General features: G+C 37.7%; 1 protein-coding gene across 2 annotated transcripts in view; it reads left to right on the forward strand.

Moving 5' to 3' along the window:
* The window catches only part of grm8a (glutamate receptor, metabotropic 8a), a 241,508-nt gene that overhangs the window by 62,630 nt on the left and 151,378 nt on the right, over positions 1–27,500 (forward strand). For both annotated transcript variants that reach the window (XM_077235156.1, XM_077235157.1), the window contains exon 3: positions 18,070–18,286. In XM_077235156.1, the coding sequence (XP_077091271.1) occupies positions 18,070–18,286 (217 nt within the window). The remainder of the gene's footprint in view (positions 1–18,069; positions 18,287–27,500) is intronic.

Below are 27,500 nucleotides of genomic sequence, written 5' to 3' on the forward strand. Positions count from 1 at the left end.
GAATATGTAAATATGTGCAGCAACAACACAATCACAAAACAAAAATGACAGGTGAGAAAACAGTGGTTAAAGGGTTAGTTCACCCACTTGAACTTTCGCTCATCTTCGGAACACAAATTAAGATATTTTTGATGAAATCTGAGAGCTGGATCACTCCTCCATAGGCTTCTAAGGGATTGAAACTTGTTCCCCGAAAAGTTATTAAAGACATCGTTAAAATAGTCCAAGTGACTAGAGTTGCTCAATCTTAAGTTTATCAAGTGACGAGAATACTTTTTGTGCGCAAAAAACCCAAAAATAACGACTTTATTTCAACTATTGATTTTCTTCTCTGTGGGCCTCGAGTGAGTTTACTAGTGTAATTACGTTAGCTTCTGTGTTGTTCGTCACACGTAGGCTCACTATTGGCCGACGCTGGTCATGTGTGTGATGCTTGTGACGTACAACAACAGAAGCTTACGCTATTACACTAGTGAACTCACTCGAGGCCCACTGAGAAGGAAATCAATAGTTGAAATAAAGTCAAAAAGTATTCTCGTCGCTTGATAAACTTAAGATTGAGCCACTGTAGTCACTTGGACTATTTTAACAATGTCTTTAATAACTTTTCAGGGAAAGAGTTTCAATCCCTTAGAAGCCTATGGAGGAGTGATCCAGCTCTCAGATTTCATCAAAAATATCTTAATTCGTGTTCTGAAGATGAACGAAGGTCTTACGGCGTTGGAACAACATGAGGGCGAGTAATTACTGACAGAATTTTCATTTTTGGGTGAACTATCCCTTTAAGAAAGCACAGCGATGTGGATGTTTGCATGAGGTCATGTTTCGAACTCCCATAACAAACACAAACCGAACTTCGCTTTGGCCTGATTTTCTTCTTTACGTTCACCAGTTCGTTCTTTGATTTGGCTGAAGTACCTTAAGCATTAACAGCAGCGTTAGAGGTCAGACGGAAGAACTACTTGGAATTTATGCAGTCGTCACACAGCAAAGCTTTTGAAGTGAAAAATGATTAAAATGTTGCATAAACAGTTTCCTTATTTTAATCTGAAATCTTGATGCTGATAAGGTCGATAAATGTCAGCTACCCCTTTATTGATGATTGATGTCGGCTACTTGGCTTCACTCAGCATTTGTGTCATTCATGTAATGTCAAGAATATTTCTAATGGTCTGTCTTTTTCTAACAAAATCTGGATTACAGTGATGCACTTACAATAGAAGTGAATGGAAATACTCACTGTTTCAATAGTAAAGATGCAAACAATATGCATGGTAAAATAATTTAACGTGGACATAAAGTTTACTCACCTTTTCTGTGTGAAGTTATGTCGAGTTTTACAACGCATAAACAATAAAAACCTAAAACTACTGTAAAAAAATTATGATTTAAAAAGCTCAAATAATGAAGGTCTAGAATATTCACAATTTAATTTTCAATCATCTCTCTTTTTCTAACAATATCTGGATTACAGGGAGGCACTTACAATATAAGTGAAAGGAAATACTCACTGTAATATAGTATTATACAATATACAATAATACAGCAAAAAAACATGAACAATATGCATATAAATATGCATATAAAACCCTAAAACTACTGAAAAAATTATGATTTAAACAGCTCAAATAATGCACAAATTTTCAAAACTTCACATTTCTGCTTTTGAATGATCCAAAAATTGGTATAATTCACTTCCATTGTAAGTGCCTCATAACCTCTAAAGTTTTTTCCTTTATGATTTTTTGTCGGCTACTTGGCTTAACGCAGAATTCATGTCACATAATGTCAAGAATATCTCTAATCGTCTCTCTTTGTCAAACAAAATCTGGGTTTTTGCGAGGCACTTACAATGGAAGTGAATGGAAATACGTACACAACATGCATGGTAAATAATGGTATAATTTTAACGTGGGCAAAAAGCTTACTCCCCTTTTCTGAGAAAAGTCATATCCAGTTTTACAACGCATAAACAATAAATCCCTAAAAAAAATCCCTACAAAAATTGATCTTACTTCCATTGTAAGTCCCTAATTTTTCCTTTTTTTCTTTTTTTGTGTGTGAAATATTATACCCCAAATGCTGTTGATTGAGCTTAACTTATATTGAACCCGTAACTTCACTTGAATATTCCTTTAAATTGCCTTTACTCTTCACTCATCAGTCACTCAGCATCCCAGTCACTCGGCACATCCCAGTGTATTATTATCAAAGCTCAGGTCTACTTGTTGGCCATGAAAAATGTAGTCTTTGTGCTGGCAGGGATCACTTTTTGATTGCCTAATTGTATTGGGCTCAGTGGAGACCTGGTTCCTTCAGCTGCCAGTCACCGGCACGTGGCGTCTGTAATGTGTTGAGGTGTTTCTGAAGCCAGTGAAGCTCAGGGAGGAGTGGTATTCACATGTACACCAGCATGCCTGCGGCTACGCTTTCATAACCCAGCCTTGTACGTTCTCCTTCAGATATGCATGCGTCTGTCGCAGCGCTGCAACAAAAAGATCAGGTTACAATCAGAGATGATAATGAGAGCAATTAGTTGTGCTGCCAGTTGTGATTGTAATGAAAAATACTTCAGTGCGTCTGCATGCACGTGAGTGGAGCCGTTCTGGCGGAAATGAAGTCAACTTGATAATTATCGCAGTGTTTATGAGAAACTTACATAATGGTGCAGACTTGATCTTCTCCAAGTGGTTTGCTTTGATTATTGTGTGTTTGCTCGGGTTAAAAACACTGCAGTATTTGAGGATTGAGCAACTCCACCGCATAAACCGACCCACATTTGATCATCAGTCACATTTGTATCCTGATATCCCTCCTCCTTACTAGAATTTAGTGGCCAAAGAATCTGGATCATTATTTTTCTGTTTGTGTGCCGACTGTTGAGTCTGAGTGTTATTGTTGAGAGCCAACTGGCGTCCACGTGCCTCTCTTCTTCTTCTTGCTGTTCTCAGAGCCGGCGTCAAGGATTGATGTGAAGAGATTTTCAAAACCTCTTTCAAAGCCTTTATAATGTACTTCTGATCCGGGTCTTGTTCCTGTTGAATGCTTTCCTTGATTCTGGAAATATATTGGCTGTCTGCAAGCCTCATTATAAAAGAAGAAAAAAAAGGTAACACTTTATTTCGATTGTCCACTTTAGAGTAGGACTGGGCGATATGACCAAAAATATTATCACAATATGTTTTCTACATCATATGATATCGATATCTATTACAATATTCATGTACCTACCATTAATGGGGAAGGAAATGCTTTCCACTTATTTTTTTAGACCTTGAGAATGAACATAAACATGTAAACTTGTTTGATCAATGACGCAAACTTCATAAAGTAATGCTGTAAAGAAGCTCTGAAAAGGATATTCAGCTCAAGTTATATTGCTGAAAAGATTTCTTTAAATAGGTCCATCTTCCATTTCCAAGTTAATTGTGAGATAAAGTTTCAAATAAGAATGAGTCACATTTTGATATTGAAGTGTAAATTCATTCATTCATTCATTCGGAAACTGATTTCCATATATTTGTGATGCTTACGTTAGCAAACACTACAGTAAATATCCCATCATGCTCAGCTCGAAGGCAACAGTGACACACCCTGCCATTTTTTCATTTATAAAATCCTTTCCACCCATAATGTAGCATGTTAAGTATAATTTTCTATATTCTGCTGAAAGTTACACTGCGGACACTCAATGCAAATCAAACACCCCCCTGATAACTTAAAAATTCAATCAGTCTTTCGCTCTGTGCAATGCACCGCTGCTGAACTCCAGTGTGTTGCTTAATCTTTTCAATTACCGCCACTAGAATGAATCTCTTAAGGCCTTTCCCCTACAGGAGATAAAAGAGGTTGAATTCATTCTCATGTTTTTACTATGACTGAGAGACTACAATAAGCAATGTCGTGGTGTCATTAAATATAATAGCATTATAACAATCACTCTTAGTTTAGCCAATTTGTGGTGTGTATGACACCTGACATTCACCTGTGGTTACTTTGGCCTAGATTTTTGTTGTTTGCTGTTGCTTACGATTTAATTATACAAATCAGCTGAAAATATACAAATATTAAAAGTGCACCATTATGCTTTTTCAGATAATTCCGTCAGTAAGTCCAGTCTTTGTAGGTTTGTAACGAATTTGCATAATGCCATTCTATGCTCTTCATTGGCTGTGAACAGCGTCTGCGTTGCCCTCAAACACTGTAGATGTAGCTGAGACTGGAAGTAGAGTAGACCAATCACAACAGACTTGGCCTTCTGACCAATCAGAGCAGAGTAGACCAATCACAACAGACTGGGCGATCTGACCAATCAGAGCAGAGTAGACCAATCACAACAGACTGGGTCATCTGTCCAATCAGAGCAGAGTAGACCAATCACAACAGACTGGGCCATCTGTCCAATCAGAGCAGAGTAGACCAATCACAACAGACTGGGCCATCTGACCAATCAGAGCAAAGTAGACCAATCACAACAGACTTGGCCTTCTGACCAATCAGAACAGAGTAGACCAATCATAACAGACTGGGCCATCTGACCAATCAGAGCAGAGCAGAGTAGACCAATCACATCAGACTGGGTCATCTGACCAGTCAGAGCAGATTAGACCAATCACATCAGACTTGGTCTTCTGACCAATCAGAGCAGAGTAGACCAATCAAAACAGACTGGGTCATCTGACCAATCAGAGCAGAGTAGACCAATCACAACAGACTGGGCCATCTGACCAATCAGAGCAGAGTAGACCAATCAAAACAGACTGGGTCATCTGACCAATCAGAGCAGATTAGACCAATCACAACAGACTGGGCCATCTGACCAATCAGAGCAGAGTAGACCAATCACAACAGACTGGGTCATCTGACCAATCAGAGCAGAGCAGACCAATCACAACAGACTGGGCCATCTGACCAATCAGAGCAGAGTAGACCAATCACAACAGACTGGGCCATCTGACCAATCAGAGCAGAGTAGACCAATCAAAACAGACTGGGTCATCTGACCAATCAGAGCAGAGTAGACCAATCAAAACAGACTGGGTCATCTGACCAATCAGAGCAGATTAGACCAATCACAACAGACTGGGCCATCTGACCAATCAGAGCAGAGCAGACCAATCACAACAGACTGGGTCATCTGACCAATCAGAGCAGAGCAGACTCTCAGAAAGGCGGGGTTTAGAGAGACCGAATGCTTTATCAAACCATTTTAGACACTAAGAAAAGAGGTGATGCTGCACAATGTATTTTATGAGAACAGTACAGTTTTTGTTTTACTATAGATGCGTGTAAAACTTTTGTAAGAGACTCCAAAACAAAACTAGCCTTTAAAATAGCATAATAGGGGCACTTTAAAAGTTCTGTGCAAAGAAGTTTGCAAAGTGTTTTGAGTACCCAGAAACGCAATATATAAATGTAACAAATGATTATTATTATTTATTAAAATGGTTATATATTAAATAGAGTGAAAATCAGCCTATATTATAGCAATACAGTAATAATTTCCATGTTTTCTATATAGTGGACAGCTATCTATAGTGGGATGTGATGGGGCAGTAAACGCCTCAGGCCAGTGTAGTGCAATAATATATATGGTATAGATTTATCAGTCACATTTGATTTAGTCACATCAGTTTAGGTGATTTGTGTGGTGTTCGGTGGGGAACAAGCACAGGCCTCCCAACCACCTTCATCTGAAACCGACCGCTTGCTGCTAATGGAGGAATATAAAGACAAGAAGGATGTTTCTGTGGCACATGTGTTCACGTGGATGCTTAGCTGCCTTTAAAACGACACTTGGCTGAGATGGGTGGGAGAGATTCTTTTCTTAAAGAGTGAAGGGTGAACAAGAGGATTTCTTTAGGCTGATGGAGTGGAGAGTAGAAAAAAACACCCAGATGCCTTGAGGGATAAATGGAGACTCGCTCAATCCACTACTGGGAGAGATACCGGGAAGAACATGTAAATGAAAAGGTTCTATATAGAACTTTAGAATTCTTGACTCAATTATAAAGAACCCTTTAATCCTAAAGGTTCCATTTAAGAAGAAATGTCTTAAGGATTATAACACTTTCATGTTTAACAGTTTTTTAAAAATTTTTTTATAGTGATAAAGTATGCGTACGGGCTGTTACATTCATAACATTTTATTAAAACTTAAAAAACAAATTCATTAACACTATAAATCCATAAAATTATTGAAACCCTTAAAAGGTTCTATATATGAAGCACCTGATGGAACCCTTCAAAGTTCTAAACAGAACCTTTTCTTGTAAGAGTATAATAAAATAATTTATACTCTGAGCTGATTTATGAGTGAATATGCATTTATTGATTTATTGGTTTGTTTATTTTAAGATAGTATTAGACACTGTAAATAGCAAAAAAGGATCTGGGGATCAACTTGACTTTTATTACGCAGAATGATTGTACACAAAAAGACAATGCAAATACTATTTTAATTATTTTCAAAAGGTTTTGTATATAATATAATATTTTGAATAATCAAGTACTCTCTGCACTCAAAATTAGGTGTTTTCAAATTTGCTGCTGCTTAGTCTGGGATTTTATATATGTTTCGAGAAATAATTGAATGATTTCATATTCAAATCTATAATTTATATAATATTAAATATTTTTGACTAAATTAAAATGCATGTTTTTCCTCTACACAGATTAAAACATACAACTCCATACTGTATGTATTACCTTACGTTTTTTAATAATGCAATGTTGTTCATGTTAGTTTATAACAGTTTTCCTCTAGTGTCTATTGCTTTGGCTTTTGTCATCGGTGTGAATTCCTGCACAAGTGAGAAGTCTGATTTCAAGTGGTGTTTTATCACACTTTTCTTAGTAGGAAGTTTCCCTGTTAAATAAAAAGGAAAGAAATTAGCAAAGCATCAACAAAGACTCAGTTTCTCTACCATAAAAGGGATCTTTTCTATTAAAGGATCAATATTCAATCGGTTTTCAAATTTATAGAGTGCATTTCAGTATTTCATCAATACTTTTTAAATTAGCAGTGGTGTACAAGTGTGTCGCTTTCACTTATTACTGAAGTTGAGTCAAGGCTGAAGGTAAATGACACTCTTCATCCAGTGACCCTGCGCTCTCCGCCTTTAGCGCTAATCAACCCTTCAAGCGTTTCCGCGCTGCATAGCAATTCAACTGGTGCATTAGCGCTCGCTCTTCCTCTCGTTTTCAGTCAACAATATGATGAAGGCCTGCCAGGCACATTGGTATTCAGAGAGAGCCATCAAACTCCTCAGCGGCTCTGACTCAGTCACCAAAATCCTCCCACCATCAAGAGCACTCCTGATGTTTGTCGAATTGGTCCTCATTGCGGCAACCAGGAAGAAATTAGCATTGAGGCTAATGCCGAGGGAGCGTTCGGGAAAGTAATGGAAGCGCAGGGATGATCAGAGAGGCATTAGACTCGTGGTTTTAATTGGAACAGCTGTTGTGGCGTAAGAGAGTTTGCTGACATCACTGGGGATCATGATGCGTCACGTGATGCGTTTGAACCGCTGGCTACGGATAATAGTTATAAGTGGTGGCGCTTAAGGGTTTAAATTAAATGGATGAAGCTGCTAAAAATAAAAAAAACCATACGCTTCACGTGAGGCCACTAATGATACATGTGCGTTTGACAGAGATAAATGGAGGGATGGTTAGCATGTGCTTAAAGCAAGAAATAGGGCAAACACACCTATTACATGAATATATCAAGCTTTATATTATATCTAAAAAAAAATCACATTACTTAATCTATACATAATGCATATATACATATGCACACGCACCCGCACCCGCACACACGCACACACGCACACACACACACACACACACACACACACACACACACACACACACACACACACACACACACACACACACACACACACACACACACACACACACACACACACGCACCCACACACACACACACACACACACACACAAATACACACACACACATTCCTTTCTTCAAGGACGTAAATTTTACTTGATTTGTTTAATTTGCTTCAAGTACGTAATTAATGCGTGTAAATATGCCAGAGAGTCAGAAGTCAAATTTACTTGTCTGTTGGATGTCTAATGTTTACAAGTAAAAATTGAGTATATAATTAGGATTTACTTAATATTCTAAAGTTTTCATTTTTACACAATGATTCTTAGCAAAAGATACATGATTCTTCCTGTTTTATTTACTTTGCCATAAAATCATTTTTTACAGTGTGTGTTTAAAGCAAGAAAGTGGGAAAACACACCTACAGTATTACATGAATATGTCGAGCGTTATATTATATCTAAAAAAAATATCATGACTTAATCTATACATAATGCATATATACATATGCACACACACACACACACACACACACACACACACACACACACACACACACACACACACACACACACACACACACACACACACACACACACACACACACACACACACACAGAATTACTTTTTTATTACTCCCTATATGCATGCAAAATACCTAGCAATATTTCTTGTCATATTTGCATGCATTATGTGGATGGTCAATGGCTTGCTTTCAGAGCTTGAGACTTCTGTGATGCTCTCCATTCTGGCCCTCGATGGCTGTAACGGGGTGGTATGAGTACAGGAGGCCTGATATTCAGCTCTCACACTGGAACGAGGACAGAGTAAGTGTGAAAGGAGCGAGCTGGGAGATCATCCAATTCTCAGCGCGTTCAGGACAGGGTGAGATGCTGGGAGACGTCGTGATCTCAGAGGCTTAGCATGCTAATCACCTGCGTTTGCTGAGCCCGCTGTGAAAGTGTATAATCTGACATGTTCATGTCCTCTTCATATACCCCTTAATATACTGGATAAATTAGAATGAGAAATAAAATTTGTCTTGATCTATGGACATATAAAAGGTCTTCCATTAAAACATCTTGCAAGCTACATAGCTTCAACTGTCCTCATTATAAACAAATCATTTATTTAAGCTCCAAAAACGACTTGTTATACAAAAATGGTTCAGGAATGGTTTGAGGAGCGCAACAACGAGTTTGAGGTGTTGACTTGGCCTCTGAATTCCCCAGATCTCAATCCAATCGAGCATCCCTGGGATGTGCTGAACAAACAAGTCCGATCCATGGAGGTCCTATTTTGCACAAAAAAAAGGAAAAAAAGGGAGAAAAAATAGATGTATGCTTAGTTATTTATTTTCTATTATTGTGCAAAAACGTTATTAACATTATAAGTGAACCAAATAATATATATAAAAAAAATTTAATAAGTAAATGCCTAAAGAAGCCCACACAACTGGTTGCAACCACTGTGCAAATTTATTAAACTTACAAGGGGTTCAACTGTTTATTTTATGGGTCATTTCAGGTCAAACATTCGGTTAATATTTGTCTTGTGCTGCACAAAAAAAATTTTTTTGTGCCTTTTTGGTGGTGTTTCTGTGAAATACATGCACTTTATTTTATATAAATACTTTATTTTTTAACAATTATAATATTATAATATATTAAATAGAATTAACATTTCCATGTAAACTCTCAGTCCCTCACTGAGCGAGCAAAGGCTTAATCTCTGTATTTGAATCCTGTTAATTTTCTCGTGCAACTAGTTAAGAATTAATTCACAACTAATAAACACAATTCATAATTAATTAATAACGTAGAAGTGTCTGAATGGAAGAATATGAATGACCCAGCTGATAATAATGAGACCTTCAGGTCAAAGGTCACCTGTTGTTGTACGACAGCAGAGCTGCATTAGTGTGATTGCAGTTGAGCCTACAGCAAACCTCTCTTCATACATGAAGTGGTAATGTAAGGCGATGGAGCGGCTTCTTCCGCAGATAAACCCCGTCAGCGAATCTGTCTCTGAACACCCGAAGCTGGGTCAGTCCAAGCGTCCAATCCGACGGGCCGTCCAGATGACGGATGAAACTGTGGCGCTGGAAGCCCGTGTAAAGCCACCTGCCAAATGTGTGTGTCCCGCTGAGGAGAGAGGGCGCTTTGCCCTGCGTTTACACCCCGTTGCTGCCATTATCAGTAGAGCACAATGTAAGCGATCCGCCTCATTGCGGTTGAAATGGCCATGTAGCAGCGTGACATTCAGAGTCTGAGTTGTTTGGGTCCCTGTTGCATTACTGTGGTCACTGCTTGGCATCGGTGGCATTTCGGCTATCCAAAAATGGTCTTAGTCTTGTAAAAATAGCCTAAAATATAACAAACCTGTAAATTATACAGTAACTTTCAAGTGCTTCATCTCATTGTTCAGGCTGTTATCGGTAAAAGTCTCCCTGTAGTCAATCATTTCATCCCTTAAAATTCACCTTTGATCCCACAAAATTACATATTTAAACTTGGTCATGCCTTAAAATATCTTGAATGTAGCTCTACACCCAGGGTGCGAACTACAGGGGAGCTCAAAAAATATTGATAATGTTTTATTTTGATGTACAATTTCAGTTTTGTGTAATATGATCACCGTGGAGTATTATGTGTAAAATAGCAAAAATCATTCATTCATGCATGACGGCGATTTAAACATAATTCACTTCAATAAAGATAACTATACATGCTATTCTTGTCATGAGCATCAAGGTGTGGTGGCGCTGCGGTGCAAATCCCAATCATGTTTAGTACACGTTAACTCAAAGATTCGTAGAATAAATATAAACGTTGGAGGCCATTGATCTGCGCGCAAAGTCCTTGAAATCCATTGTGTTAAGGTAAGGCATGTTATTCCCAATTATGTGTTGTGGCTGGGTTGTTATAGGTCTGCATGACTCTCGATGTCTTAGGCCTAAATGAACGGAGGAATTATAGTATTCTTCTGTAGCCTGACGAGTAATTTAACTCTTGTTCAAGTGAACTCAAAGACAGTCTATTTACAGACTATTTGTGGGTGGCTGTTTGACTTATAAATTTGTATCGATAAAGTATAATAGGGTGAATCCTGTATATACTGTAGTGCTTGCATAGTTCATACACATGTAGCTGTAATGTATCTTTGGAAGTCCTTGAAATGAATGGTTTTCATAGCGCAGCGCCGCACATTCTACGTCCAGTCTGAAAGGCGATTCAGTCCTCGGCACGCGCAAGTCCACGAACACCCCCGGTGGAAAAAAACAAACAAACAAGTGGGCTCCCCCAAAGGACACGGTATAGTTCGAACACTGTCTACACCCTTGCCTTGTTTAGTATTCGCGGTTCAATGAATATGCAAATGAGCCCCGCCTCCACTCACTCGCTCAGCTCAGAGATCCACTCGTTGACGATCACAGATTGATCTGATTGGTTTCAAGGTAGTTTGTGACGTCAGAAACACCAGCGATTTCAAACCGTGTTTTTGAGACCGTCTTTGGTTCACTGCAGTTTTAAGGAGAAAATACTGAATTTACACATGGTTTGTCTTAAAGCATATTAAAAACACCACATATAAACAACACTAGCACCAAACGTCTACTGAGCCAAACGTCTGACATTCAGAGTCTGAGGTGTTGGTTTATTTTCAGGACGTAATGCTACTATTTTGGCAGTGGATTTGGTTCTGGGCGAGCGTCCTATTGTTTCTATTGTGTGTAGTCGTCTTGCTTCTGTCACTAAATGTGAGATAAGGTGTTTATAATGTTGTTGCAGGCAATGCTGAGCAACTAATCCAATCTACTGTTTTAGCACAAAGACAAATGCTTACAGCTAATTGTATAAAGTCTCTTTGGTCCAGCTGCTTTTTGTCCGAGATGCTGGACGTTCACATGTGTTTGACATCCCATTGTTTGGACTGAAAGGGACACTAAACCAGATGTCACAGAGGAACTGAGGGGAACATGCATTACATGACCTGATCACCCATATCTTTTTGGCCTAGAAAAGTGCATGAAACATGTTTGTTGGTTGGAAATGCTGTGTAAATCATACAATGACTGCTTTAAAGGTGTATTTACATGTGTAGATACTCTCAGACTGTTTTCGGTTGAAGTTTGTCTCGTGCTACCCAGAAATTAATTTCTTAATCTTAAATTTAATTTTTAATTATATTAAACTGTATGCATGGTTTTAAATTACATTAAATAAAATAAATAAATTATAATAATGAAATTAATCAATTAATGATAAACATAGCCTTTATTTTAAAATAAATACATTTTGTTTGTCCTAATGTTAAATATTTTAAATACATTTTATTTTATTTTGTATATTTTTATTTATTTTATTCTATTTTTATTTAATTTATTTATTTTATTTACATTTATTTTATACAGTATAACTTTCAGCCTTTTTTAAAGATTTTTTTATGGATCGATTCAGAGCGTTATTGGTTGTTGGTCTTGTTATTCCCAAAAATTGTCTTTTGGTCCCTCCAGCACAATTAGCCAAACATCTATTGTCTTAAAGACCAGTTTATGGTATATACATGCTATTTAAGTCTATAATAGATTTATAACTAATGACAGTGGGCTCTACTGTTTTGTTGATGTACTGTTCAATATTATCTTAATCATATAATCTGATCTTAATCAGCCAGTTACTATGGTTACGTCCTCAGAAAAAATGGGACTTTTATTCACAGTGGCTATTTTATTATTAAGTTATCTATTGATTTGAAACCAAGTAATCTATCTAAACTAGTTTGCTACCCAAAAAATGTTCTTAGTCTTGTAAAATAGGAAATTACAGATCAGTTTTTTTTTTTAATTTATGACACTATTAAAATTAATGCATGATTATTATATTATATTGTAGTATGGATATGTTGTATGCAAGTACATTTTACATTTACATACATTTTGTTTATCTTAATGTAATTTTTAATTTTTTTTTCTGAATTTACAATATACATTTAAGATTTGAGGAAAAGGATTTATAGCAATGAGGTGTTAGCCTTCTATGATGTGCTATTGCATGCATAAGAAAATACACACACACACACACACACACACACACACACACACACACACACACACACACACACACACACACACAGATTTATAATATAATACGTCTCCTCTACTTGCACAACATAGACTCGCCAGGGAATCAGTCGTGTCGTCAGATCCATGTAATCTCAGCATACAAGACGCATTAATCAATGGAGCTGTAATTACATGAGGGTGCCTGTGTGTTTGTGTGTGTTTGTACGGGGCCAATCTTGCATTTGCACCCTTTGTTAAGGTCCATGTCTGCCTCACGCTGTCTGAATGTCGGACAATAAAGGTCTGTGCAAGGGTTAATTAGCAGTGCTGGAGAAGCATCTATCAGCTTTATACAGCAGCCGCGCAGCTCCATTATCCCGGGACTCAAACACACACACACACACACACTTTGCAAATTAATGCGCAAGCACATATATTTGTGTGTATGATCAGATATTATACTTGTGACATCCAATCTTGCATAGTTGTTTGACCTCTCTATATGAAAAATATGCAAATCATTTCAAAAGTGCAGAGCATTCTGGGAGAATTTTCCTCAATAATGGCTTAATTGTTTATGGATGCATACAATGCACCACAGCATTTATGTCAAATGCTGTGACTGTAGGCTAAGGCGAATTTACCAACAGCTTGCACCAACGCAAACACTCTTTTGATGTTAAAAAAACTACCGTCAGGATTTACTATAGACACACAGTGCAAAACTAGCGCTGAAAAGGCGTTGACAGAGTTATTTTTGCATCTGCCCTTTTTGCATATGCATTAGGAGCTTCCCTTTCAGATGTAACGTGTATGGGTGGAGAATATTTAAATTAATCATGCAAGGTGATTTACTAAGGTCTGTGCTCATTAATTTACCGGTATTTCACCATTATTCCATCCATCCATCCATCCATCCAATCCATCCACCCACCTATCCATCCATCCATCCAAAACACCCCCCCCACCCACCCACCCACCAATCCAGCCATCAAACCACCCATCTAGCCATCCAACCACCCATCCATCCATCCATCCACCCATCCATCGATCCATCCATCCACCCACCCACCCATCCATCCATCCATCCACCCATCCATCCATCCATCCATCCATCCATCCATCCATCCATCCACCCATCCACCCATCAACCCACCCACCCAACCACCCACCCAAACCATCCAATCCACCAACCCAACCACCAATCCACCCATCCAATCCACCCAATCAATCCATCAATCCATCCACCCATCCATCCATCCATCCATCCAATCCATCCACCCACCCACCTATCCATCCATCCATCCATCCAAAACACCCCCCACCCACCCACCCACCCACCAATCCAGCCATCCAACCACCCATCCAGCCATCCAACCATCCATCCATCCATCCACCCATCCATCCATCCATCCATCCACCCACCCATCCACCCATCCATCCATTCATCCATCCATCCATTCATCCATCCATCCATCCATACACCCATCCACCCATCAACCCACCCACCCATCCATCCAATCCACCAACCCAACCACCAATCCACCCATCCAATCATCCAATCCACCCAATCAATCCATCCATCCATCCCTCCATCCACCCATCCACCCGTCCGTCCGTCCGTCCGTCCATCCATCCATCCACCCATCCTCCCACCCATCCATCCATCCACCCAGCCACCCATCCATCCATACACCCACCCACCCATCCATCCAGCCACCCATCCATCCATCCAGCCACCCATCCATCCATCCCTCCATCCACCCATCCATCCATCCATCCATCCACCCCTCCATCCACCCACCCACCCATCCATCCATCCTCCCACCCATCCATCCATCCATCTATCCATCCACCCGTCCATCCATCCATCCATCCGTCCGTCCATCCGTCAGCATTGTAGTCTGTGGTAATAAACATTGTCACAAATGTTGTCAACAGCTTATTTTATTTCTTTTAACCATTAAACAGGTCTTGGGTTAGCGAGTCTCTGAGGATTATTAGGTTTTAAATGCTCAAGGATCTCTTGATCACTTCCTTTTTTCGTAAAACCACAGAGCTGTCACAAACATCCCATTTCTTCATTCTTATCTTCCAGCCTTTCGCACATCGCCTCGGGTTTGTTTTGTCCCTTCATTTGTATGTCTTCAATGCCGTGTTCTTTAAATGCACATGGCTCTGTGCTCGTGCGGTGTGATGGCGTGTTTTCATGCATCATTCTGAGATCTCTGTTGTGTTGAGCTACTTTTGAAGTGCTTGGCCAGAAGAACATTTCATGCTGAGATCTTTATAGTAGTGTTTTTATCCGCCAGAGTCATAAACTACAACCGCTCAATATTCAGCTCAATATTAAAGTTCTCATTCGGTGAGCTTTAAAACTACTTCTGGTGTGTTTTACACCTGCATTTGAGACTTTAATTTACAGGTAAACAACGTTTTTTTTTTTTATGTTTGGTAAAATAAATGCAGCAATAGGTTATACAAGGAAATATAGAAAAAGGGGATTACTAAGGATTAAGAGTTTATTGACTGTAAAAATCAAACACTGTTATGCTTTTATGTTCACAGAGTATGGGTTATTAATTTTATTTCGTAATTTAACTTGATCTATTAAATTAAAGGGACCATCAAATTTCCCTTGGTTTAATGGTTCCCTTGAGCTTTTGACATATAAGAGGTCATCGTACTATAAGAATATCCTTTCAGTTTCAGAACTGAAAACTTGCAAGTTTTGGCTAAATCTGGCGCATTTTACATATTGTCATGTATTAATGTGTATTGTTCCTGATTAAATAAATAAATAAACACTACAAATGTATCTGTATTCGGTACATTTCACTGTGGATTCTTTGGTAAATCAGTCACGATTTCGGCACAGGCTTTGGTAAATCAGTTACAGTATTGGTGCAGGCTTTGCAAAAAGACTTTTACGATATTGAATTGACAGTAATGCAACAATATGTAAGTAACTGTTAATTCTAATGCCGGATCTGTGAACAGTGGTTTTGATATTCAATGATTCATGTAGCTACAGTCAGATCTTCTTTGTCTGTGTCAGTAAATCAAACCATTGACTAAACCGTCAACTTCACATTGTTTCTCTTAGTAGGATGAAAATAAGCTGTTATTTAAATCTTTTTTTTATCTGTCGCTCAAAGAATGCTCCCTTTACAATTGACGGAGCTGTCAATCAAAAACCAGAGTTTATCAGCCTGGGATGTTTATCAATCAAAACTCCTGTTATAATCAACAAGTCTCTTATTTACATTGTGTTTGCAGAGTTAGTTATGATGAAAGCATTTGTGAGTTACAATGACGAGATCACTGCATGCATTCATGTGCTCAACATGTCTGTGATTGGCTCCATGCTCATCACTGCAACCTTTTATGCCATGATCTAAATATAAACCTATAATCAACACTTTTCATGATCAATTAACCTTGACAACTGTAATAGTAAAAAACGTGGTAAAACATTTAAAATTCACTCTCCTTTAATTATGATGCTCATCATACCAGATACCAATGATTATTTGATATGAGATCATTACTTCATATTCACAATATGCTACTTTTATCTCAGAAAGCAATATTTGTTCATTTTAAAAGTGTTATACAAAAAGAAGTGGTATCTTTCCCATTTTTATGTATCTTGGCCTTCTGGGTGTTTTCTTATTTGTGTAGCGGTAGCCTTTCCTCATGAAATATGCATGAGCCGCCACTTTTATACTTAATGAAAGTTCGCATTGCATTATGTTTAACCTTTTCAGATGAGTGAACCCGCCAAAGTTCACTTGACATCTTATTAGCAACATCGTTTTTGTGTAAGACGCTGAGAGCATTTTTAATTTTTTATTAGCTCTACATGGCATGCTTGTTGCACGTTTATCAAAAACTCTTGATTATCTATCAGTCTTACAGTGTCAGATTTCAATTTTCACTCCACACTGCTGCATGGAGACGGTGTAAATTTGATGTATTTTTCAATGTCACAACTTTGTTCTGCATCATTACTCATGAATCTACTTGACAAAGCTATCCACACACATCCAGCGATGTTCCTCAAGCACTTTGTGGCTAAATCTTTTCTTATTTACAGCTTCGAGCGGTGAATGCACCGTCTCTGTGATTGTGTGCTGTCGCACCTTTGGGGATGCTTGGATTTAACTCTGTTTGTGTAGATTGACGTGAGCTGCATCTCAAAACAGTTTTGTAATAGAACACTTCAGGATAATTTAGTCGTGAGCTTCTTTAACATCCTCCTGTACTCTTGACAATGAATCAGTCAGTCAAACCTCCCACCGCCCTGACTCCATTACCCATGATTCTCAGTGGCAAACCTCCCGACTCAAACAGAGATATCTGGCCTGAATTCACTGTTCTCACAAAACCTAGTTGTTGTAATTTTTATTCTTTTAGTTTTTTTTATGTAGAATTTATTCATTTTTATTTATTAGTTTAATTTATTTGCTTTCATTTTTTTGTACTTTAACTACAACTAAATGAAAATAAGAAATATTGCCTTTGCAACAAGCTGAAATAAAATAACATTGGGGATGATATTGTGGCAGCGAATTGACAATCCCTCGCACAACTTATTAATACGCCAACACGTTTTACAAATTTTTTCCCTCGATTTACTAAATCGTGCGCATGATATAATAATTTATTCCCTCGTTTTATTAAATCGTGCTCACAATATAATAATCTGTTCCCTCGTTGAAGTAAATTGTGCGCACAGTATAGAAATTCGGTCCCTGCTTTTACTAAATCGTGCTCACAATATAGTAATTTGTTCCATCTTTTTACAAAATCGTGGCCATGTTGTAACAATTAATTCCCTTGTTTTAGTTGAATCAAAATGAGGGAACGAATTAGTACAATATGGCCACGATTTACTAAAACGAGAGAACGAATTATTAATTTGTTACCACGGTATATATATTTTTGTCCGCAAGTCATGTGTAGGGCTCCGTAATTTTTTTCTTTTATTTATGGTTTTAGATTATTTTTTAGTTAACAATAATAATCCTGGTTAGCACATGTTGCTAAGCTAATGCAATACTTATATGCACAAACAAATGTTGGGTAAATATGCTGTGATAGCAGAGAACCATCCCTCTAAACGCTCTCTTTCTTTATTTCTCTGCAGATTCCTCAGATCAGCTATGCATCCACAGCTCCGGAGCTGAGCGACAACACTCGCTATGACTTTTTCTCCCGCGTCGTTCCACCGGATTCCTACCAGGCCCAGGCCATGCTGGATATCGTCACGGCGATGGGCTGGAACTACGTTTCCACACTGGCCTCGGAAGGGAACTACGGGGAAAGTGGCGTGGAAGCGTTCGTGCAGATCTCTCGAGAGATTGGTAAAATGGCTTTTCCTGATTGCCTAGATTGGCTTGATGCATTGATGAATTGAAACCAGTTTTAGGCAATTTATATGTTTCATGACGATGATTGCATTATTTTACATATGCATCTGCATATATAAGCTATCGCTTATTTCTGCTTATTCTTCGTCTGTGTTTTGATCAGCAGATTATGTACTTTTTCAGAAAATGCGTAACAGCGCCCTATGCAAGCTTGTTTCCACCACAGAATAAAAAATAAAGGTAATTACAACTTTCATTGTTTGCATCTCGCAATTCTGACGTATCTCAAAATTGCGTGATATAAAGTGCAATTGTGTGTTTTAAAATCAGAAAAATCTGAATTTTGTGTTATAAACTCACAATTGCGAGAAAAAAAGTCAAAATTGTGAGTTTATTTCTCACAATTGTGAGTTTATATCTCGCAATTCTGACTTTAAAACACGCAATTGTGAGTTTAGATCTGAGAACTAAAGTCAGAATTGCAAGATGTAAACTTGCAATTGTGAGATAAAAAGTCGCAATTATCTTTAATTTTTTTTTATTCTGTGCCGGAAACAAGCTTCCATAGCGCCCCCTACCATATAACAGTGAAAATACAGGAAGCTGGAAAATTTCGTCAATGGCGGGGAAAGAGTTAAAAGTCTGGTAGTGTATGATCCTCAGTTGGCAAGTGTGTGATGCTTAGGTTTTCCTCTTTAGCTTCTTACAAAGTTGGCAAATTAATAATAAATTGGGTTTTAAAATCTATTCAGATTTTAAGTTGAAGTGGTGTAGTGTAGTTAGCCTAAGCAGGGAAAGCATATTGTTATTCTTATCTTGCACATTCTTATCTGCTCACCGTGTGCAGAAGTTGAATCCATTTAATTCATTCTTAGTTGTTAAACTAAGGATAAACAGGGATTTACATACTGCAGTGTTTCTGAACCACTGCTCTTTCAAGTATTGGCCGAAATGTCATGGATGTTCTTGGTTTTGATGGTGTATGGGACCAGGAGTCTGGGTCGAGTGTTCAGCTGTTAACTGTCCATTCAGTGGATGTTAACATTGCTCTCAGAAGCCAAAGTTGATGTAGACCGTAGGTGTTTGTTGTCCACGTAGCAATGAGAGAGTCTTACAGAAAGAACACAGGGTGAAGCACTACTTTAGCATGTGCTATTTCAACACAAACCTGTGTTTTATTCACTGAGCACCTTAAGAAATGTTGCGCACAGCCTCTCCAGGATTGTGATCAGAGAATTTTAGTGCAAACTTTTTTTTACGCAGAAATCATTAGCCTGAGAGCAGTATCAGCCAATCAAAATCCATAATTATGATTACATGTTAAAAGAGTCATGGCTGCGCATGTAAACCAACGGCATGTTTATGTTTTTGTGTTAAACGCGTGGGACTAATTGAGCGTTTATAGAAGTTAAATGATATAAAATATAAAATAAATGTGATTTTCAGTCACAATTTTGAAAATATCTGAAAAAAAGATCCTGAGAAAACTTCTGGCTACATATACGTATTGCACTGAAAAAAAGTGCCAACTCAGAAATTGCTTACACATTTTAAAGTAGAAAAACTGAATTATCATTTTCTTGTAAAACATACTCCAGTAATCCTTCTATAAATATTTTTTTTAGTGTTTTTTAGCACTGTGCAAGCTGTATTTAGGTAATTGTCATTCTTATCACAGTGAACACATCTCATTTCTATGCGAATGAGGCTTGTTATAGATTAGCCTTTTCTGCATTTAATGTTGTGTTTCTGCAGGTGGTAAACAGACAAGATATATTTTTAATTGATCATGGCAGCAGTAATTCATGAAATTATGGAGAACAGTGTTAAAACTGGGCACATTTCCAAACACGCCATGCAGCCGAGAGCACGTTCTCCATTTTAAAGATCTATCCAGGTTTTCATGACCATAAAGTAGGGCAGATTGCAGTAGTCTGCTTATAGTTGGTATTCAGGTCCTAACTTTTGTTGCACCCAGAACATCAGTTAAAAGGGCACATATCATGCTTTTTTTGATTTTACCTTTCCTTTCGTGTGGATTATAGCCGTTTGTGCATGTAAACAATGCATGCATGCAGACTTACAACAGCCAAGCCAAAAAGAGCATCAATACTATGGAAAATACTTGAAACACCTTGTTTGTAGTCCTGTCGTTATTTCAGTGACTTAGCTACGTCATCATGTTACACATTTGCATAGTGACCGCCTACTTGCTACATCAGCCAGTCCTCAGAAAAAAAAAGTTGCATGTCGAGGAGATACTGGGTTTCTTTTTTCCACCGCGAGGGCAAAAAATGTTGTATGGACTTTCAATACTGAGGGAATTGTTACCATATAGTTTATAACTGCTCATGAAGCCTCATGAAGCTGAAACCCGATCATGGTAAGGGGCGACACATTTTCGACACGCACTCCAATCGGTTGACCAATCATGATAGACTGGTCCAGCTGACCAGTCAGAGCACACTGGGCTTTTCGGAAAGGCGGGTTTAAAGAGGCAGGAACTAAAAAAGAGTGTTTCAGGCAGAGGGTGAAAAGAGGTGCTGCATTAATGTACAGTATAAGAAAAATGGTTTGTTTTTTTGCTTTTTAACAATGTAAAAGTATTCCAAAATTATGAATATGGGCACTTTAAAGGGATAGTTCACCCAAAAATGAAAATTCTGTCAGTAATTACTCGCCCTCATGTTGTTCAACGCCATCCCCTCGTTCATCTTCAGAACACAAATTAAGATATTTTTGATTAAATCTGAGAGCTGGATCACTCCTCTATAGGCTTCTAAGGGATTGAAACTTGTTCCCCGAAAAGTTATTAAAGACATCATTAAAATAGTGCAAGTGACTACAGTGGCTCAATCTTAAGTTTATCAAGTGACGAGAATACTTTTTGTCCGCAAAAAAAAATTAAATAAAAATAACGACTTTATTTCAACTATTCATTTCCTTCTCTGTCGACCTCGAGTGAGTTCACTAGTGTAACAGCGCAGCGCTTCTGTGTTGTACGTCACACGCATCACACACATGATCAACGTCAGCCAATAGTGAGCCTACGTGTGACGTACAACCCAGAAACACTGCGCTATTACACTAGTGAACTCACTCGAGGCCCACAGAGAAGGAAATGAATAGTTGAAATAAAGTCATTATTTTTGTTTGTTTTTTGCGCACAAAAAGTATTCTCGTCGCTTGATAAACTTAAGCTTGAGCCACTGTAGTCACTTGGACTATTTTAACGATTAAAATATTTTTCATTTCATTGACAGAATTTTCATTTTTGGGTGAACTATCCCTTTAATAGCCCTAGAAAGACAAACACTGGGTCTGCATGATGCCTAAGCAGGCATGCAAACTGGATGGAAAAGTGTAAAACTCCTCAAAAAGACTCCTCTTCAGGAATGATTGTGCTGACCGCTATCAAGTGCCCTGGAGTCTCAATAAACACCCTCAGATGAAGATATAAGCAGGAAATATGGGTGAGTGGAGGACACAGATAGACAGAAAGTGTAATGATGGGCTTTAACACACAGTTCCTCCTCCGGTAAACCCCATCTACACTTTTATTCTCACCCTACGTGATGGAATTATAGCTATTAGCAGAGACCCTGCTGATCCGCAAATGCAAACATCACACAGCTGTACTAATCGCACGGTTTAATTGTACATTAAAAATTCATGAGCGATGATACACATTTGTGTAATAACATCCACTTTAGCATCCTCCGGACTCCAGTGTTTACATCACACGTAGTGTTTCACAGCTACTTAGAAACTGTCTCTGCTCAAGCTACTTGCTGCTCATCATTTAAAGTAGTTAACTGCAGACAAGACAGAATCTGCACAACTGAAAATGCAGCTAGCTGAAGCATGAAGAGAGCTTTTCCCCTCTCGTACATGGAGATAGATGATGTTTAGCTACTAGAGTGCAGTTTTGACATTCAAATGTGTAGCATATATTGTATAAACACTTAAAACTGGGCAAATAACCCTTATGAAAATTAACCACGGTTTTACTACAGCATTTGTAGTAAAATCAAAGCACTATTGTAACTATGGTTTAACTATATTTTTTGTAGTAAACCCAAAGAAACTTCAAAATAAACCATGGTTTTAATACAGCATTTGCAATAAAAGCATAGTAACTACACAATTAAGCATGCTTTATACTGTAGTAACCATGGTTTAACTATGTTTTCTTTGTAGTAAAACCATATTAACTACAAAAATAGCCATGGTTTTACTACAGCATTTGCAAAAAAAATAAAAAAAATAAAATGGTTTTACTATAGGAACCATGATTTTACTAGAGCAATTGCAATAAAACCAAAGTGACTACAAAATTTAACTATTCGTTTTGTAGTAAAACCATACTGTTTTTTACTATAGTAGGCTATAGTACACTCATTAAAACTGTGAGAGATATAATTAAGCATGATTTTATAAAGCAAACGTTTCCAAAATGAAAAGAATGGCTTTTATTGTCACTGGACTTAATTCAATTAAATATGGTAAAAGATGGAGGGAGACTATCTAGGAAAGGATGTGACCATAGTAGAGGAGTTATCCTTGCCTTTGTTCGCAGATTGTGAAGGACCTTTATTTTTCGTGCGTTGCTTTTCCCAGACTGCAGGTTCAAGCTGTAACGTGAGCGGTGGATTAAAACGGAGAAAAAAGAATTGAACAAGCATGCAATTAGCCGCTAAATGAATGTCATACAACAAGCGAATGAAAAGTCAATAGCTTTGCCACAATGGTGCCCTCATTGTAGTTTCGGCTAATGGCCGAGACAATTGAAATCTTCCTCATTGCTTGTCACTACTTCAGGAAATCACTGTGCATCAGATAGCAGTTGCCCTTTTGAGGCTATAAACATTAACCGTAGTTTATTCTACAAACTTTGAGTTTAGTTAAGGACCATTATTTGTGTGCTTGTTTGTATTCGCTGTCCGAGAGTGAACAGATGTCATGACCTAGTGGGTGGCGTGCATGTGTTGATGCATTGAGCTATAGTGGTGAAAACTCATCTAGTTTAATGGTTTTATAGGGGTTTTGAACCTTAACCATCTTGCCTAAGCAAACAGGCGTAAGGTTTTCATCCAAAATTCAGCGGGCAAAAAGCTTCTATGGTCAATAGTGTAGCGATGTAATGACTGGATTTTGAGCAGCTCGTTGAGCAGCAACTCAACCTAGACTGTCATTGTGTTTGTAACATCGTTTTATGTTAGCCATCTCATGGTTGGGCAAGAACTACGCTGGATTAGCTTGTATCACGTGTGACTGTTGAGAGGAATCCATAATTGGGTAAAGTACCCTGTCTCACCGCATTTGTGTTTGTAAAGATGACTCTCGCTATGCGGACTTATCTGTGACAACACGGCGTGTACAGTTTCCCATCACCCTGAGGGCAAAAATTCTTAGTCATATAGTTTTTTTTTTTTTGAACTCAAGAGTTCTCATGAGTGTTCCATTAATGTATCAACTGTTTCTCCGAAAATTCCATTGGAATTACAATATAATTCACTACAGTTTCTAACTTTTATTCCTTTTTTTACACAAACTATTATCATGGGGCAGATTATTGATTAATAACGACTTATTTCTGCACTGTTTCTTGCGCGATACTATGTCATGACCGCAAAACACTTTTACCGTAGTTCATGATGTGTAAGCTAACACATTTTGACATATGTACAGTATGTCTTTTCAGATGTAGTAAACCTGCTCTGGTACAGGTGAAACACGTGAGTAACGATAAAAGACCACAAAGACTTGTAGAAGCAAGCTAAAATGGCATGATAAATGCATATTTTTTCACATTTGCTTATATGTTAGGTTTAGTGTAGGTAGTAGATTATTTTCAAATGCAAACTGCCGAGATACACAACAACCACTGCAATAAAATGCCGCCACAATCATGTTCTTCTGTTTCTGGGAAAATTTAATGCGCTTTTAGTTTCAATTTCTCTTTGAAATTGCAGCACAGTGTGCAGGAAGCAACGCAAAATCATTTTGTGTGCTTATACATAAAAAGTTGTCTATTTTTGTCTACATGCTAATAGCTAATATTCTCTTTGTCCAGGTAGGAGACTAAGATTCTTAAAAGTCTTTTATATGTGTACATTTATATTAATAGTATCAAGGCAGCTGCCAGGACGAGGTTAGTGAGCATAGTTCTCTGAGGAGCAAGTAGCAATAGATGCTAATGGACATTAGCCTTAATTACCATGCCAATGGGCCATAGATAATTGCATTAATGTCTGTCATCATGGGATTTCCCTGTAGTTTGGACAAGCTATGTGAAATGGTCATTTCAGCAGCTGGGCTTCAGCACTTCAGGTCCCAGACATGCACTGCAAAAAAGGATTTTCTCACTCAGTATCTTGTTTTACAACTATCCAAACATTCATAGCCTGTCACCTGCCAGTGTCCCGAAAGCAGGAGAATTAGCCATTTATTGACCTTATTCCTGTCACATATTTTTAGTAATAATAAATTAGGTATCATTTGAAAGCTCAAACTCTCAAAATTCATCCATTATAAAACTGAGATACCACGGAAACTGTACTTTAAATGCTTTTAGCAAGCTAAATGTTTGTGATATCAACTTTAAATTCGCAACACAACTTGGATACACATTTTCAAGCAATTTTACAGTCTAAACCTTTTGTAATATTTGTTTTGTATAAAATAAAATAAAATTTAGTTTGCTTTACAAGCAAACTTAACCTTTAGTAACTTTCTTTACTCTCAATTTTAACTCTGCAATAAGTGTTAAGTCTTGTTTTCTATCAAAATTAAGTGATTTTATACTTAAAACAAGAAAATCCCAGTGGGGTCAGAAAAGTACTTAATTCAAATGGGAAAACACTTATTTTTCTGACCCCATTTGTAGATTTTTGTTATTGTTTTAGGCATGAAGTAATTTTGCTTTTCAAGTTATTGAATCTTGATTTAACAATGTATAGATCTTTTTTTTGCATTGCATGTCTGGGACCTGAAGTGCTGCGACTGGACTGAAATGATGAGCTAGATAGATTGAGATTGACACATTTCTACCATCTTACCACCCTTTTCTCTTTGTCCAACGTGTCCCTCTATAGTTGTAGTAGACATGAAAGAGTTAATGTTGTCACGTGATCATGGTGGGGGGTCACGGGATTACGTGGAAATGTGAATATTAGTCAGCTGTTCACTGATCGAGCCAGGGAGAGGGGGTGAGCAGGGACGATGTGTTCTTTGTTGACCACTAAACTTTGTATCATCAAGAAATATCAGTCTGTGCAATAAAGAAAAGCAAGTAAAAGTTATTTTTTCTGCACCAATGTTTCATTTTTGCATCACAAGTGCATAAAGTCCCTGTCTTAGTCTCTCAGGTTTGATCATTGGATCGATAGGCGCTATAATAGTTTCCTTTGCTCACATCTAAAGTGGCCATCCTCGGTAACCACCTGAGGTGAACGCATGACCCAGCCGCTGAAGACTTTACACGCTCTTAAAACACAGAGGTCCAGTGCATTCCCACAGGAATTCAGGAGAGAAAAGCCTGTCTTCTCTGTTTAAAAGGCCTAATGAAGCCATTACATTCCTAGGAAGCCAAGCTCTGTCTATAGATTAAACACAGTCTTCTGTTATTCCGGGGTTGTGACCCGCACAGACGGCTGCCAAGTGTTGTCCTGTGGATGCCACTGGGGAACAGATGGTGCAAACCGCACAGCACAACCCATATAGTGTTTCTAACATTATACATGGTGACATTTTGATGCAGTTAGAGAGCAGAATTCATAAACAAGTTATGTAGTGCCTCTTTAAACAGGCCATATGTAAGAATTTTCATGTATTAATTGTTTTTTTATTGCCAATGTGTGAACAGCTTGTTACAAAACTTAACAAACGAGACCATCCTAGGTTGTCTATGAGAGTCTGCAGACTGATTTTTATGTGATGTACTGAATCAAAAGGATGTGACGTTTACACTCTCTCTCTCTTCTGTTTTATGACACATGAAATGAATGCTTATACAATGTTCAGCATAATGCATTCTGTACTGTAATGTCAATGTGTCATGCAAATAAAAGGGATTAATTCACAAAATAGTCTCACATAGCCAGATTACAATATACTTTATAATATCATAACATTTTAATACCTCATCTGTCGACATGATGCCGGTGAATGCCAGAACTGGCGCACACATTTCCACATCGCTGCGATCAGATGCTTTCTGAACTGCTGTTTTCTCAGCACTGTCATTGTTGTGTGTATGTTATTAATGAATATTTAATGTTCATCTATCTTCTATCTTTTTTTTTAAATATTCATCTATCTTTTTACTTCAAAAACGAACTTCACCGCGAGTGAATCGGGGTTAATTCACGCTCAGTCTCTTGTAAGTTACGAGTGCAAACACGAGCAATACGTTTCTGGCTGCAGTTCACTTAACGGCCATCGGTGTCGCTAATAACAAGGGTTTCTGAAAGCTACTAAAAAGTATTTTTGTTTTGTTTTGCACTAAAATATCGAAACATTCTTAAATTAAGACACATTTACTTTAGAAGCAAAATTACATAAGAGAAAATTCATCAAAATTAAGAGACAAACTAATATCTACCAATGGGGTCCAAAAAATAAATCGGCATTTTCTTTTCTTGTTTTAAGTATATAAACTCACTTAATTTTTAATTAAAAAAAAAAAAGAAAACAATACCTTGCCTTTTTTTTTAATTAAATTTGTTTTTTGCAGTGCATGGAATTTTATTTTCAAACAGATTGAACATTACGATGTTTGCAATTTGGTTAATATTATGATCACAAACGTATTGTAGGTATTGTAATTCAAGCTGTCAAGATCTTTGACGGTGTGTGTTTGCTCATCGTCATTATCAGCTCTCAAAAGTGAGAGACACACAACCACAGGACATCAAACACAACATATGTCTCCAGTTAACACTTTCATTTGCTCATTTTATTTAACAGTGTGCAACATCAATGACAAAAAGTTCTTAATCTAGAAAATTTACAAAACTTACAAAGGATGTAGTATTAAATGTAGTAAATGATGTGACGTTTCCTAAAGATTGTGTGATTAGATTCTTTTAGTAATTCCTCGTGACTCACGAGTGTCTCTGATTTTAATTTAGTGACCAAAATATCATTGGATTTTAGAGTCTAAGCAATTTAGATTTTTAGGGCCCGATACCGATATTATGAAGTA

The sequence above is a fragment of the Siphateles boraxobius genome, unplaced genomic scaffold (assembly GCF_051911475.1).
Source record: "Siphateles boraxobius isolate OS27281-9 unplaced genomic scaffold, OSU_SipBor_1 19, whole genome shotgun sequence".
NCBI classification, from domain to species: domain Eukaryota; kingdom Metazoa; phylum Chordata; class Actinopteri; order Cypriniformes; family Leuciscidae; genus Siphateles; species Siphateles boraxobius.